The 14763-nt window shown below is 39.1% G+C and overlaps 1 protein-coding gene across 30 annotated transcripts in view; it reads right to left on the bottom strand.

Moving 5' to 3' along the window:
- ROBO2 (roundabout guidance receptor 2) overlaps window positions 1–14763 on the bottom strand; it is a 799183-nt gene that overhangs the window by 31953 nt on the left and 752467 nt on the right. For 17 of the 30 annotated variants that reach the window (XM_083498493.1, XM_083498498.1, XM_083498494.1 and 14 more), the window contains 4 exons: window positions 13528–13809; window positions 13059–13184; window positions 11113–11269; window positions 4938–5198 (listed from right to left, as the gene is read on the bottom strand). In XM_083498493.1, coding sequence (XP_083354619.1) covers window positions 4938–5198; window positions 11113–11269; window positions 13059–13184; window positions 13528–13809 — 826 coding nt within the window. The remainder of the gene's footprint in view (window positions 1–4937; window positions 5199–11112; window positions 11270–13058; window positions 13185–13527; window positions 13810–14763) is intronic. The other 13 variants (XM_083498520.1, XM_083498505.1, XM_083498501.1 and 10 more) reach the window with 1 other exon arrangement.

Genomic DNA, 14763 nt, shown 5'->3' with positions numbered 1-14763 from the left:
GATTTTATCTGACCTTATTCTTACTGGAATGTAAGAAATGACTACTTAAACAAATCAAACATTTATATATCAAGTTTGTGTTAGTTATCTTAAAGTAGTTGGCACATATAGTAGCTTAATTCCTGGGCTACTTTGACCAAAATTGTTGAGGCCATTTTCCTAACTCGATATTAATTAACACAGTCTTCCATGTTGTAGTGGGAACTAGTAGAATAAAAATACTGAAATGACTGGTGACAGGAACCTTAAGGCTGCATTATAAAGTTCCAACACTTTTTCGAGTCATAGGACTGGGACAACTGACTCAATCTTCTCACATTAAAGCTGAAATAATCTTGTATATACTTGATAGGAAAAAGGTTTGATATATAAATGGGAATTTCAAGATGAAAAATATATTGGAGAGGAAATAATCCTAGCTCAAATGCTGTGCTGCTTCCTTTAGTTAGGCTAGATCAGTGGTGGCAACTTATGGCAAGCATGCCAGAGGGGGCACTCAGAGCCCTCTCTGTGGTCACACGCCGTCGTCCCAGCACAGAGCCAGCAGAGGGTGAGGGCGGCGTGTTGAGTCCTCAGCTCAACTTGGGCAGCTGAGCAGCCGCCTTCCTCCTTCTCCTCCTGCTGCGAGGTTGAGGCAAACACTGAGAGAGCTTGCCTAGACTTCGCACAAATCCCCCAGATACAATGCAATATGGTAACCAGGTACTTCTTTCTTAAGGGCTAAACAGGAGTCAGAGTAGTGACAGCTACTGCAGATTATGCACCAATTCAGGTTAAATTGCCTTGTTGGCACTTTGCGATAAATAAGTGGGTTTTGGATTGCAGTTTGGGCACTCGGTCTCTAAAAGGTTCGCCATCACTGGGCTAGATCAAAGATGGTTATGTTGTAATTAGGTTCCTGTTTTGAAGCTGCATAGCTTCCTAGGATGAAGAAGTCATTTGTGCATAAGGTTATCTCTAGGTCAAACTTCCCACTGGATTTTACACAAGATACCCAGGGAAAGAATAGATATTTCTACACTAATCCCTCCTTAATGACATATTTTTAAAACAATAATCTATATTGCATGCAATCATTTACAGAACAGCCCTGATAAAATATTCTAGCCCATTCACTGGGAAATATCGATGCTTTTTCTTAAGGTGCTGGCATTTTTATTTTTATTTTGCCTGTAAGCCTTTTGAAAATTATGAATATCACTGCATTTGGTTATGGTCATTTAAGAGTACTGTATCGGCACATAATCATTTTATCAGATACAGCTAACTGATACAATTTATCCAATACTGAGTGTGTAATTCCCCATCTTAAACACACAGATTACATAATGAGATTCATGATGTTAACTGACACCCAAAGTTGCACCTGCAGTTTGTATGCCACCACAGGAAGCATAACAGCTGCAAGGTACAGGCTGAAAGCATGCCAGGGCATGCATCTGTGTCCTGCCTGGCACAATTATACATTTAACCTAGACCTGAATTAGCTGATGCCTGGGCTTCTGGCTTGTTACATAAACAAGCTATATCCCATGGAGGAGGTAGCCTAAGCACCCTGTTGATTGGCTGCAGCTTGCAAACGAGGTTGGAGTACTGAAAATTGTCCAAGGAAAACAGCTGGCTTTGGCATTGGCAGAAAATTCATACAAGCCTCTTTGACCTATAATAACTCTTTCAGTGTAAGTTGTGGCCTTTGTATGTCAGGAAACATTCATTGGCACTATGCCATTTAGCAACTTTATGTCACTTAACAGCACACGGTTTCTTGTCCTGCTGAAGTTTTCTTTTACTTTTAAAATAATATTTCTACACGTTAAGATGTACAAAAAGCCTGTGACATTCTATTCTATAGTTCGAGTCTGTTTTGCTCTGTTTTTCAGTCCCCAAACAGCCTCTCTCATATAGGTGAACTACTTTGGTATCTTCTTCTCCCTTTGAATACCAAACCAGAATTCGGATTTATGCTGTCAATATTTTTAAGCAACTGCTTCCATAATCTCTTTTACTCAAATACAGCAGAATTGGGAGGTTATACTTGTCAATCCTTCAGCTTTCCCAGAATGGGATCTGAAAGTTTTAATTCCACAGTTTCTTTACTAATACAACCTGAAAGAGACATTAGGACTTTCCTCAAGAACAAGAGTGATATCCAGTTATGACTGATTTCCAAAAGCTTAAAGAACTACTGGGTGAGATCCTGTGGTCAGAAATACTCAAAGAGAAGGAAGTCTAAAATGGTGAGAGTTTCCTAATGGTGAAATATTGAAGACACAAATGCAGACAGAACCATCAAGAAAGAAAAGTGGGAGGCATCTAAAGAAACCGGTGTGCCTGCATAAGGAAATTTACAGAGGACCTGAGATGTAAGAAGGGCATGTATAAGAAATGGAAGAAAGGACAAATCACAAAGTAGCCAACAGCTGGATGACAAGGGAGAAGGCAGAACGGCTTCACACCTACTTTGCCATTGTCTTCACCCAAAAGGAAAGCAGTGCACAACCTGGTGAACACAGAATAAATGATGCAAGGAGGGAGTTGCAGCCCGCTAGGAAAATAGGTGGTAAGGGAACACCTAGTTACTTTAAATGAATTCAAATATCCAGCGCCTGATGAGCTGCATCCAAGGGTACTAAAGGAGCTTGCAGATGTCGTATCAGAAACTCTGCCTATAATCTTTTAGAATTCTTGGAGAACAGGTGAGGTCCCTGCAGACTGGAGGTGGGCATATGTTGTTCCCATCTTCAAAGAAGAATTATCCAAGTACCAACCAGTCAGCTTGACAACAATACCAGGAAAGGTTATAGAACAGATAATGGTTGGTCTGTGAGCACTTAGAAAATGATGCTGTGATCACTAAAACCCAGCATGGGTTTCTCAAAAACAAGTTATGACAGATGAATCTCATTTCTTTCTTTTTCTTTCTTTGGGATAGCATTAGAAGCTCAGTGGATCAGAGGAATGCTGTGGACATAGTATTCCTTGATTTCAATGTTGGTAAATTTGTTTAGTGGCATTGTGGTGTTTATGCTTCTAACTGACAGTCCCCAATAATATTGCGGAGAAGCTGGTAAAATGTGGGCAGGACAAGTTAACTTTTAGGTGGATTCGTAGCTGGTTGACTGACCAAACCCAAAGAGTGCTCACTAATTGTATCTCATCATCCTGGAAAAAGTGACAAGTGGGGTGTCGCAGGCTTCTGTCCTGAGACCGTTGTTGTTCAACGTCTTTATAAATGAACTGGATTCTGGCATTGAGGGGATGCTCATCCAATTTGCAGATGACACCAAACTGGGAGGGGTAGCTAGTACCACAAAATACAGAATCAGGATTCAAGATGATCTGAAGTGATTGGAGGCCTGGGCCCAAACTATCAAAAGGAATTTCAGCAGGGACTAATGTCAGGTTCTACATTTAGGCAGGAAGAACAAGCTAAACAAATATAAGAAGGGGAACACCTGGCTTGCCAGTAGTACATGTGAAAAAATTCTAGCGGTCTTAGTGGACCACAAGCTTAGCATTTGTCAACAGTGTGATGCAGCAGCAAAAGAAAAGAAAAAGCTAATGCTTTTTTAGGCTGCATGAACAGAAGTCTAGTGTCTCAATCAAGAGAAGTAATAGGCCCGCTCTACTCTGCCTTGTGAAGAGGAGACTGAGATATGATCGTCATCCTCAAATATTTAAAGGGCTGTCACAATGAAGACGTAACTGACTTGTTTTCTTCTGCTCTTGAGGCTAGGACCGAAACCAATGGCTTCAAGTTGCAGGAAAGGAGATTCCAATTAAACATCAGGAAGGCCTTTTTGCTAGTAAGAGCTGTCTGACCACTGAATGGACTCCCTTGGAAGGTGGTGGACTCTTTTTCCTTGGAGGTTGGATGGCCATCTGTCATGAATGCTTTAGGTGAGATTAAAAGCCTGGATAGCTCAGTTGGTTAGAGTGTGGTGCTGATGACGCCAAAATTGCAGGTTCAATCCCCGTATGAGACAGTTGCATATTCCTGTATTGCAGTGAGTTGGATTTAGACGATCCTCAGGTTCCAACTCTACAATTCTATGATTCTATGAATGGACTTCCACTGGAGCAATGAGACCTCATTCCTCTCCTTTCAGATGCAGCCCCCCTGCATGCTATCCAAATCTGTTCCAGAGGGCTGGGGGGACATTCCAGGACAGATGCAGAAGGTTACAATCAGGAAGAGAGGTAAGGAATGCCTACTCAAATGACACTCCATTTCACCCATTGACTTGTGGGCTTTGATGGTTGTTTTCATCAGTCAAGATAACTTGATGTTATAACATCCAGAAAATGGGTGTGTTTTACTGTATGGTTACAGAAGTCTTCATTAAATTACAAGTTCCAAAAAGTACAACTTAAGGTATAACAGTGCTTAGGTTCATGGCCTGTATAAGATAATTATTTTGAAGAAAAGAGATCCTCTGTGTGTGTGCTTTTTAAAAAGAAGCTAACTGAGCTAATCTTAAAATATTTCATGCATTTTTAACACATGGTCTACGAATGAATTTAGTAAAATATATCTCTGTTGATAACTATTATAAAAAATACAGATTTTAAATGCCTCCATAGTTATCAATATCCAAGAAATGTTCATGGGTTCAAAATCCAGCAATGTGGCATGCAAACTCTTTCCCGTCAGGCTGCAAAGGAGTCAGAAGCTGCAGCTGACAAAATCTTTTTGTTAATTGGTCACTAAAGGCACAGGCAGATCCTTCAAGATGAGAATTACGTTCTCAAGCAATGTGACTTCCGATGTTTTTCATTTCCCAAATAGTATCTGGGTCTGCCACATTTACCATGTTTGCTTTGTATCTGTGAGGACAGCATATGAGAACCTGCTAAAAAGAAAGAAAGAAAGAAAGAAAGAAAGAAAGAAAGGAGACTTCGAAAGACAGCAGTGGCTTTGTATCTGCCACATTTACCATGTTTGCTTTGCTATATCAAACTGATAGGCCCTGGTAAGTTCATCAAGATGGGCTTGAAGCATAGGTTGCATCTCCTCCCGTGGAGAGGGCGTGAGCGTGGCAGTGGACTGCTGCCCAAAGGAGATTGCCGGGGAAGAGGCCACTCCTCGAACAGGAGGTGTAGGAACTCTATCATCTTCCTCTTCAAGCTCATCCTCCATTCCCTGATGCAAATATGTCTGGACTGGTAAAGGTGGGCACCAACCATCACTGTCATACCTAGAATAGAAATGGTTTAGGCTTAGGCTATATAATTCATTGAAATAATGATACTGTATATTATACTGTATGCACAATGGGGAATCTATTTCGTGTTATGAAAACAACAACTAAGAAACTTGAATAACCTAAATAATACCTGAATCTATAAAACCAGGCACAGACTCCCCATTTATTTCAGCAAAGCTAATACTTAATTTCATTCTTCATCTTTTTGATAAAGGGCAAAAAGGGCCCAACCAACAGTGATACCGAATAAAATCTATTTGTTAATCTCATTTCTAAATGAAGCAATTTCTTTCAAGAGCAAAAGAGTAAAACAAAACAAATAACATGTCATTTTCAGTACCAGTTATTATATATTATGTTGGTATTCCAAAAATCTCTAAAGTTAAATCTGTGCAATGTGGATAAAAGGATACAAGAGGGCTGATCAAATCTGATCAGTCCATCAGTTTCCCTGTTTCTGGCACACTAATTTGAAAGCAAGTTCCACGGACTACATGGGACTCACTTCTAAGTAGATGTGCAGCTTTGGGTTGCAATCATGAAAAGGTTTGTTATAACAAAAAACTCAGATGGAATTCTGCTGTGCAATCAGTTACCAAGCCTTATGCAATAGTTTTCCACAGAAAATCTATCTGCTTCTTTTTTTAAATTGATACAGCAAAAAAAGAAAAAGAAAACACAGATACAGAATTACACACAAGAATAACAAGCAAGACAAAATTTTCTTAACAAACAATTAAACATAAGTTGGTCTTGACACTATAGACCCGACCTCCTGTCTATTCCTTATTTCAATTTCATATTACTTATTGCCAATACACACTTTTATCATAATTTAACTTTTTTTTAATATATCTTAACTCTTATGTCTAACTTGCAACTATTACTGAAGTTCCTCGAATGCTGCAACAGAGTTTAAACTACTGTAATTATATTTCATATATTCTTTGAAAACCTCCCATTTTGAAACAAATTCCTCTTTTGGTTTATTCTTTATTTTTTCTGACAGACCATCTAATTCGGCATATTCTGTCAGCTTTTGGATCCACCATTCATGTATAGAGGGAATTTCAATACTCTTCAATTTTGCCACAATGAGAACTCTTGCTGCTGCCGTAGCATATAAAAAGATACCCTTCATTTTTTGTGGAATATTCAAATCTGTAACTCCCGGGAGATAGGCCTCTAGTTTTTTCTTAAAAGAGATCTTTAGCATTTTTTGCAGCTGTGAGTGAATACTCTCCCATAATAACTGTATTTTCTTACATAACCACCACATGTGGTAGAAAGTTCCTGAATTATCTCCGCATCTCCAGCAATTACTTGGCACATTTTTATACATTTTTGAAAGTTTCCAAGGTATTAAGTACCATCGGTATTGCATTTTTAGAAAGTTCTCTCTAATAGTATAACAATTTGTGTATTTCCAATTGTTCTTCCACAAATTTTCCCATTGGGACATAGTTATTGAACGGCCAAAGTCTTGTGACCACCTCACCATGGCCGCTGTTACCTCCTCCTCCTTGACTTTCCAGTCAAGGAGGAGTCGGTAAGTTTTGGAAAGAGTTTTTCTTTTAGAATTTACAAGATCAAATTCAAATTGGAAAATTTCTGTTGAGAACCCCTTTTGTTTATCAGATTTAAATTTTTCAAATATCTGGTGGTATTGGTCTGAGATGTATTCTCTTACTTCCTCGAAGCTTTTTAATTTTAGTTGGTTATCTTCGTCTTTTAAAAGTGTTTTATATGCTGGCCAACTTTCCTGGGTATTTTTCCTTTTTACAGCTGTGGCTTCTATTGGAGAAGTCCACCACAGGACTTTAGGCTCCATCAGATCTTTATATTTTGCCCATAATGCAAAGAGTGACTTTCTAATTCAAGTCATATTAAAGAAGATTCTGACTAAACATCAGCAAGAACTTTCTGACAGTAAGAGCTGTTCAACAGTGGAACAGACTCCCTTGGGAGGTTGTGGACTCCTTCCTTGGAAGTTTTTACGCAGAGGTTGGATAGCCATCTGCCATGGATGCTTTAGTTGACATTCCTGCATTGCAGAGGTTTGGACTAGATTATCCTCATGGTCCCTTCAAACTCTAAGATTCTATTATTCTATTTGAGGAGGTGGGAAGCTCCAGTAACAATTACTGTCATTTGTCCTTACTGCTCCCTTCCAAAGTGTCTCCATCATCATTACTTTGCTTTACTGCCAGCCTTGATCCTCAAGCTCTTCTTAGTTATTGAAGGGAATGGGGAAGAGAGTTTTCATTTATTCAAATCATTCTTTAGGTAAAGGGATTTTCATGGTAATGAAATATAAGGATATTAAATTGTCTTTTTTCAAGAGAGCAACTATAAAACGTTTTGCTTCTATTTGCAAATCCTTTTGATTTTAAATAAAACATTGGCTGATTTGGTTAGCAAACAAAGCAAACAATGCATTCCATAACTTACTTTTAGTGATCTCCATTACAGTTTGAAAACCCCACGTTTAGGAGTAACAGAAGCATAATGGTGACGCAACAAGCAGGCAGTAGTATCGGGTGGAATGAAAGGAAAGCATTACTGGTGACAACCCTTAGGCTGATGTGGCTACTGAAAGGGACGTAGCAGAAAGACCAAATTGTATTTCTGGCCTTCCCATTTCTTCCCAAGGTCAGGCACTGGCATCTAAATGCCCTGATCACACTGTGACCAGGAAGTAGCAGCCAGCTGAAGGTCTTGCAGTATGGGTTTGTCTGCCTCTCCCACTTACCTGCTTGTTACACAGGTATTCTTTTAATAGTCACGTATTACTTGCATATATTAACCCTTTGCCTCATATTTAAAAGTCAGTGGAATAAAATGGAAAAGCTTCATTCTTCCTGTGCGAACTTTACTTATTTTTTTCCTATAAGGCACTTGCCTTTTCAAATTTAGCTTTCTTCTCCTAACAATGCATATTCTGGGGCAGGGAGAACTGTGCTCATTATCACTGCAATATTATAAATAACTGGAAAGTGTAACTGAAAGACAAACATTGTAAAAGCTATGGCTGAGCTGTGTGAATCTTGAAAGTATGCTGTCAGCATCACTGATTACTTAGCTTTAAATAACCAGTGTTGTCTTGGTGACAAATAAAATTCTCCCCGCCAAATAATAGATACTATACACAACTGAGAAGCCAAGACCTGTGTCACAAAGGTTTCTCTACAGATAATGCATCAATTTACCTGTCTTATTTATCATTGTGGTGTCTTAAAAATATATGGGAGTTATTTGTCTTTTATTGCACAATTATCTGAGCTGAGAACAGCAAATACATTAAAGTGCAGATATCGTTATTGAGGGTGGTGGTAGGGGGAGAGAGAGAAGATAATTATTAATCAGTACCACTTGAAGCAAAGTGTCTTTCTTTGTGGGTAGACCAAGTGCCCTCTTGAACAAAACATTTTAAAGGCAAATAGGAATCCTGTTAGTAGAGTATTTTGGGGTGAAACAGATTCTCTAGAATCATTTTAATCAGAATTTAGGCCTGGCTACAGCACTGTGATTGCTTTGTGACCCTGAATAACTGATAACCTGTGCTGAGGGAAAGACAAGGTATGTGTACCTGTTACCTGACAACTTTTTGGCTTTCAATACCATTGACAATGGTTAACTTCTGGAGAAGGAAGCCGGGTTGGCAGTTGGTAGGAGCTGCTTTGTGGTGGTTCCACTTTTATCTACTGTTTGATAGATGTTGCTTGGTTTTGTGGAGTCTAGTGTTCCATCTCGCCAACCAAGCTGTTTTAACATCTACATGAAGCTGCTGAGTTGCATCATCTGGAGTTTTGGAGTGCACTGTTTTTCATATGCTGATGACATTTACCTTTATTTCCCCCCCCCCCCTCTACAGCTCAAGCAGATGTAGCAGTAAATGTACTGACACCAGTGTATGTCCTTGAAAATGGACTGGATGGGAGTCAGTAAACTGAAGTTTAATCCAGACAAGACTGAGACACTGTTTGGGAGACACTGAATGGGATGCATTCTGTTCTAGATGGGTCACACTCCCCTTGAAGGAGCAGCTTGGGGGAACTTTTGATCTGATATTGTCACTGGAGACCCTGACACTCCATGGTATCAAATACATCCTACCAACATCTGCTGGTAGCCCAGCTGCAACTTTATAGGTATAGCTTTGCTTCAGTTGCCTATGCTCTGGGCTCCTAGGCTGGATTATCGGGACGGGGGAAGGGGCTTTGGTTTTCACCACTTTAAAAAGCAAACAACTTCTTCAAAGTTCAAGGTTCTTCCAAGTAGCCCTATTTTGGTCAACCAGCCAACTTACTTAGCTGCTAGTATGTATGATTATTGTTTTTTTGATTCCTTTCAGGAACACTTTAGGCAAAAAAAGACAAGAAGTGAACCCATTCACAGTCATCAAGACTGTAACACACAGCTGCTGCTGCTGCTGCTGCTGCTGGGATGTTGCATTATACAGGGACACAGCATTTTCTACACTGACTGCCAGCAGCTCTCCAGAATTTCAGACAGAAATCCTTTCACAAGTTTTCTTGGAGATGCCTGGGATTGAACCAAGAGACTTTTGCATACAAACCATGTGCTCCAACAGAGCTATGGTTCTTTCACTATATGTGTATGAATAAGTATGATGATTAGTGGACTGGGAATATTCTGTGTTAACTGAGCTGAGAATGTGTTGTGTTCTAGCACAGGAAATTTATAACGAACTATTGTTTCAAATAACACACCCATATTTATAGATCCTTTCTGTAAAATTTAAATTCTACTGGGGTTTATTTTCACAAGTTCAAGAACAAAATGACGCTGAATTACTGCCAAAAAGATGTCCCTGGCATCTCTTGCAAAACAAGCACTAAGGATAAGTTGAGTTACAGAGATTTTCAAAAGAAAAATATTTCTCTCTGTATGTGAATACACATGGATTTTCTACAGAAAACCTCTGTGAACACACAAAGACATACAATGCATACCCCATATCAATTACAACTAGTTTAATGCTGGCACAAGCCCATATCAAACAAACAAACAAAATATTTTCCCCACCCCCAAAGCTAAAATTGCTTAGCTTTTGAAAATTTCAAGGATGTGGACTATCTCTTAGGAACTATGGTGAGAACATAAAGAGAGGAGGCTGGGTCACAGATATACTTTGTCCAAGCGACTAGACTTTGCTAATAGAAAACTATAGGGAGAAAGTTAACCCCAAGCCAATGGACAATATTTGGCCAAGGTTTTTTTGTCCTCCCCCCTGTACTGCAATAATGTGGCTTCTGTATTAGCAATTTTCAAATAGCCAAGCAGGAGATGGTGCTGCTGAGTCCCATTGGAGATTACTGCATTGTTTTCGCTAGAGTATAGTGAAGGGACAGTGGCAGTGTTCCTCGCAGTGTATGGCCCACCATCCAGTGTAGTATGGATGTCTGAGACGGAACCTTAACACATGAGGGCAGGGACAGGTCAGCTGCACAATAGTGGGGGGAGGCCAGGGGCACAGCCCTGCCCCACCGCCCCTTCCTGCATTATCCTTCATGTAAGCAATGCATGAAGGGGCCTTTAAACTTTGGAAAACTAGGAGGGATTCAAACAACTATATAGAATGAAAAAGGAATGTCCAAAATTTACTGCCATAAACACATTGTATTGCAGGCCCATTGAAGATTGTATTATCTTACTATTGGCAACAGTGTGTACATGTGATGGTGCATCCGACAATTGTATTATGAAGCTGTTTGCTGAGCTACACCTAAAAGGCCTTCTGCTCCACACATATTAGTCCCCTCATATCCAAACACCAGAATCTGGGGTAAAAGGCCTTACACACATTACACACCACAGCTGTGAGATATTGCATTCCACTACATTCAAAATGGTCCTTCCCCCTCAAAAAAAGATATCTTACCCTCCTTCTTGCTGATCCACACCATAGTGTTCTAGTTCTGTGCCTGGAAGAGGCTGTATTGGAGGGGGTGGGAGTGGAACGTTGGCCCAGTTAGACCCATTATTTTTCTGAGGTTTGGAAGTATTTTTGTTTTTCTTTTTCTTCCCTCCTTTCCCACCTGAAATCAAGAAACATTACAGAAGTATGAAGAAACAAACTTGACTATTTATATTTCCTGAAAGAGCTCCGATTCCAGATGGTACACTCAAAAAAAGAAAAAGAAAAAAGAAGGGAGAAGAGAGGAGTATTTTTATCTTAGCAACATCAGCAGCAACATGTTATAGTTGTCATAAGGTTATAAATAATAATAGGGTGGAATGGAATGAAAATAGCCTGTATAATTGCCCGGAATTACTTCTTTTTATTTCACACACTCCATATAGCTTAGTCACAATGAAGCATGCGCTGAAAAAAAGTTAAAATGTACTTGCTATATCAAAACTGTATTTATTGATTTATTCACGTCTGCTCTAAGCCTCCGTGCAGTCATTGTTGGAAAAAATAATAGACTGCAGCAAACTCTTTCAGATAGCAAATCGCAGTGTATTCATAATACCATTTTGCATAATCTCCCTCCCTCTCTCTTTGGAAATGAGTTGTTAAGAACACATCCAAAAACTTTACTGTTTGAGTTTCTTTCTCTTTTCATTCACAAGGCCAAATGTAGTTGCGAAAAATGTAAATCGCAAATGTAACTGGTTTCTTACTGAAATCATATAGGGACATTCAATTGAAAAGTATGGATGAGTTATTTTTGTAATATTTTATGCCCATGTAATTCAGTGGTCTTTTCACTCTAGAGAAAAGGGACATATGTTATAGAGAATTGGAAGAGGACCAAATAAACCAACACGGAAATGAGGATTCAAGGAGAAAAGAGATAGATGAATAAAGGATAATTTTAGTTAACATATAAAACAATGGGATAGACAATTAGGGTTATGTAATGAATCCTGAGAAGGAAGAAGGCAACAAGGCACATGAATATAAATGACCACGAAGTGGAACATGTATATGCGCGTGCACATTTGTATGTTTGTAATAAAATAAACCGAACATTTAGACTAGGAACTGAAAGCATCACAGGGACTTATAGGAAAATAAAGCAGAAGAGCAAGGGCGGGGGGGGGGGGGGGAGAAACAGTGCTGGAATGGCGAAAGAGAAGCTATTGTAAACTAGCCTCATAACATATTTTTAGAATGTATTAAGAAAATGGCACAATTCTGCACAGAATAATTTAACACAGAAAATTTGCTGCTACTCTTAAAGCTAGGTAATCCATTTTGCAATGGTAATGTGCAATAATTATAATATAGCATGCAGCATAATACCTATACTTTATGCTTGTAGGCAGCTCTGAAACTTTTAGAATGATCACTATCATAAGAAGCTTTCCTATCAATTCCATTATATTGCTATGGGTGGATTTCTTGATACGCAATAGAAATATTGTGAAATCTCAAAGGAGTTGGGGGCTTCAATAATGATACAACCAAAATATTAACTTCATCATGAAGCTCCTCAGAGAAGGACAGTGCTGTAAAGTGAAGATTGATTTACGAATAAAGTCAGCACTGTGCCAGAAAAGTGAGAATGTTACAAAATAAAATTTTCAATCATGCTGAAATACACAGGGTACAAAGGCTACAAATATTTTCTTATTATCTCTAAATGGGTTTCTTGTTCGGTTAGGGCAAATAAGGCACACTTCTTTTTTATCAAGCTCATGGTTTTCCAGATGATCGTGACACATTCACATGTGTCTAAATGGAAGGCAAACTGCAATATTTGAACACAGGCTCTGAGTACAATGATCATTCTTCCAAGGTTATAATTAGTTTGCGTTTTTTTAGAGCTTCTTACAAGCACAAACACTTCTCCTTACACGCATTGTATTGAAACCAACCTGAGAGACTGCCACTTCTTTCTGAGCTGTTGTGAGAGCTGGTGGTGCTGAAATCCTGTGACTGGTTGTGTGGCATTCTATTAGACAATCCCTCAGCCAATCGGTAGTCAGGGATGTAAAGTAAGGCTAAGGGTTAAAGGGCAAAGGTCACAGTGCCATCATGTGATTAGTTTATAGCACATGCACAACATGCAGTTAGCTGGTAAACAGTGGGTGTGGCAGGACTGTGAAAAATATTTAAGTTAATATATTCTAATGGTAGCAGGGGTGGGGGGAAGATAAGCTGTGATACTGGCAAAAGCTAAAGCAAACTAAAATCGTAACACAATATAGTTTGTTGCATAAGTATAGGATACATGCAAGGTATGCAATTAGTTAAGGGAAATGGGAACAAAGAGGGACAATTTTCTACTGTGCACAAGAGATTCTTACAAACAATTGTAGTAAGAAAAATGAGAACTAAAATCACCATTGTTGCCTTTGCTCTGATCAGGCAGAGAATAACCAAATCCCATTAGGTCACTTTTTTGCTGAATCGAACTTTTCCATTGAGGATCTGGTAAATCAACTGCCAATTCATGGATGCTGTTGGAATGCAGTATTTGTGTTGTGGCGTATGGGGTAGCCTGTGTTATTTGGCTGGAACTGTTGTAACTAGTTTTGGTAGTGAAGTCAATGCTGCTGTAAATGGCTCCATCAGAAAGCATTGTGGCAGTTTTATCCCCTTGACCAGGCACCGGAGGCAGCACATCTGTGATGAAAACAGGGAAATGAAACAAATCAACATGGGAAAACCCCAACAAGAAGTTTTAATATAAAAAATAAATGTGTCATTCTGCACGTTTGCATTTCAGCTGAGACAGTGTCCATGAGCCAATGGAGGGAAGATGATGTACAGCCATCGCCTCGCTATCAGCATCTGTGACAAACTTTCCACTTGTCCTTCACGTCTCACTGCCTAAAACCATCTTTCTTCCATACCTTCAGCTGTGAAAGTGAAGTTTGGAATATTTCTGTCCTGAAGAATGTTTTCAATTGTTCATTTCATGTCAGAGCCAATGAAACTGTCTGTGCTCCAGGGAAATGATGAAAGGAGTCACTCCACAAATCACAGAAGAAACCATCTCCCTCTGCTTTCCCCCACCATCAAGAAAACACCTTATGAGTATTGCACAGAACTGAATGAACATGGAACAATCTCAGATAATTCTTTTCAAGATATGCAGAGCTTAAATGTTTTTTCTTTTTCTTTCTTTCTTTCCTGCTGAACATTATCTGGCTTTATTTCTGAAGTTAGCCAGACATTTTTTCCCTGACAATAAAGAGGGGTGAAAAAGATATGAATAAATCATTTTGAAATGTGTCAAGATTTCAGCAGCTCTAAAGAGAATTAAATGATCAGTCAATTATTTTGCTAAACTAAGCCTTTGAAACTGAAGGGCCATAAAAAGCCATAAAAATATTAAAATACATTTACATGATATCTAGTAAATATGTCATGTGTTGAACCAGTAAACTCCCTCACCCATTTATCTATGTCAACCTTCTACAACATGGTACCCGCTCCAGATACTTTGGACTACCACTCCCATGAGCCATAGTCAGCACAGGGAAGGCTGATCTAGATAAATTAATAATTTTAATCTTTTGGTGTGCTGAAGACCTGATCATGTATCTTCACAGTGGCAATCTCTGACACCAGGTT

The sequence above is a fragment of the Podarcis liolepis genome (assembly GCF_965112155.1).
Source record: "Podarcis liolepis genome assembly, chromosome: 4".
In the NCBI taxonomy this organism is placed as follows: Eukaryota; Metazoa; Chordata; class Lepidosauria; order Squamata; family Lacertidae; genus Podarcis; species Podarcis liolepis.
This window is presented reverse-complemented; position numbering and strand designations above follow the sequence as displayed.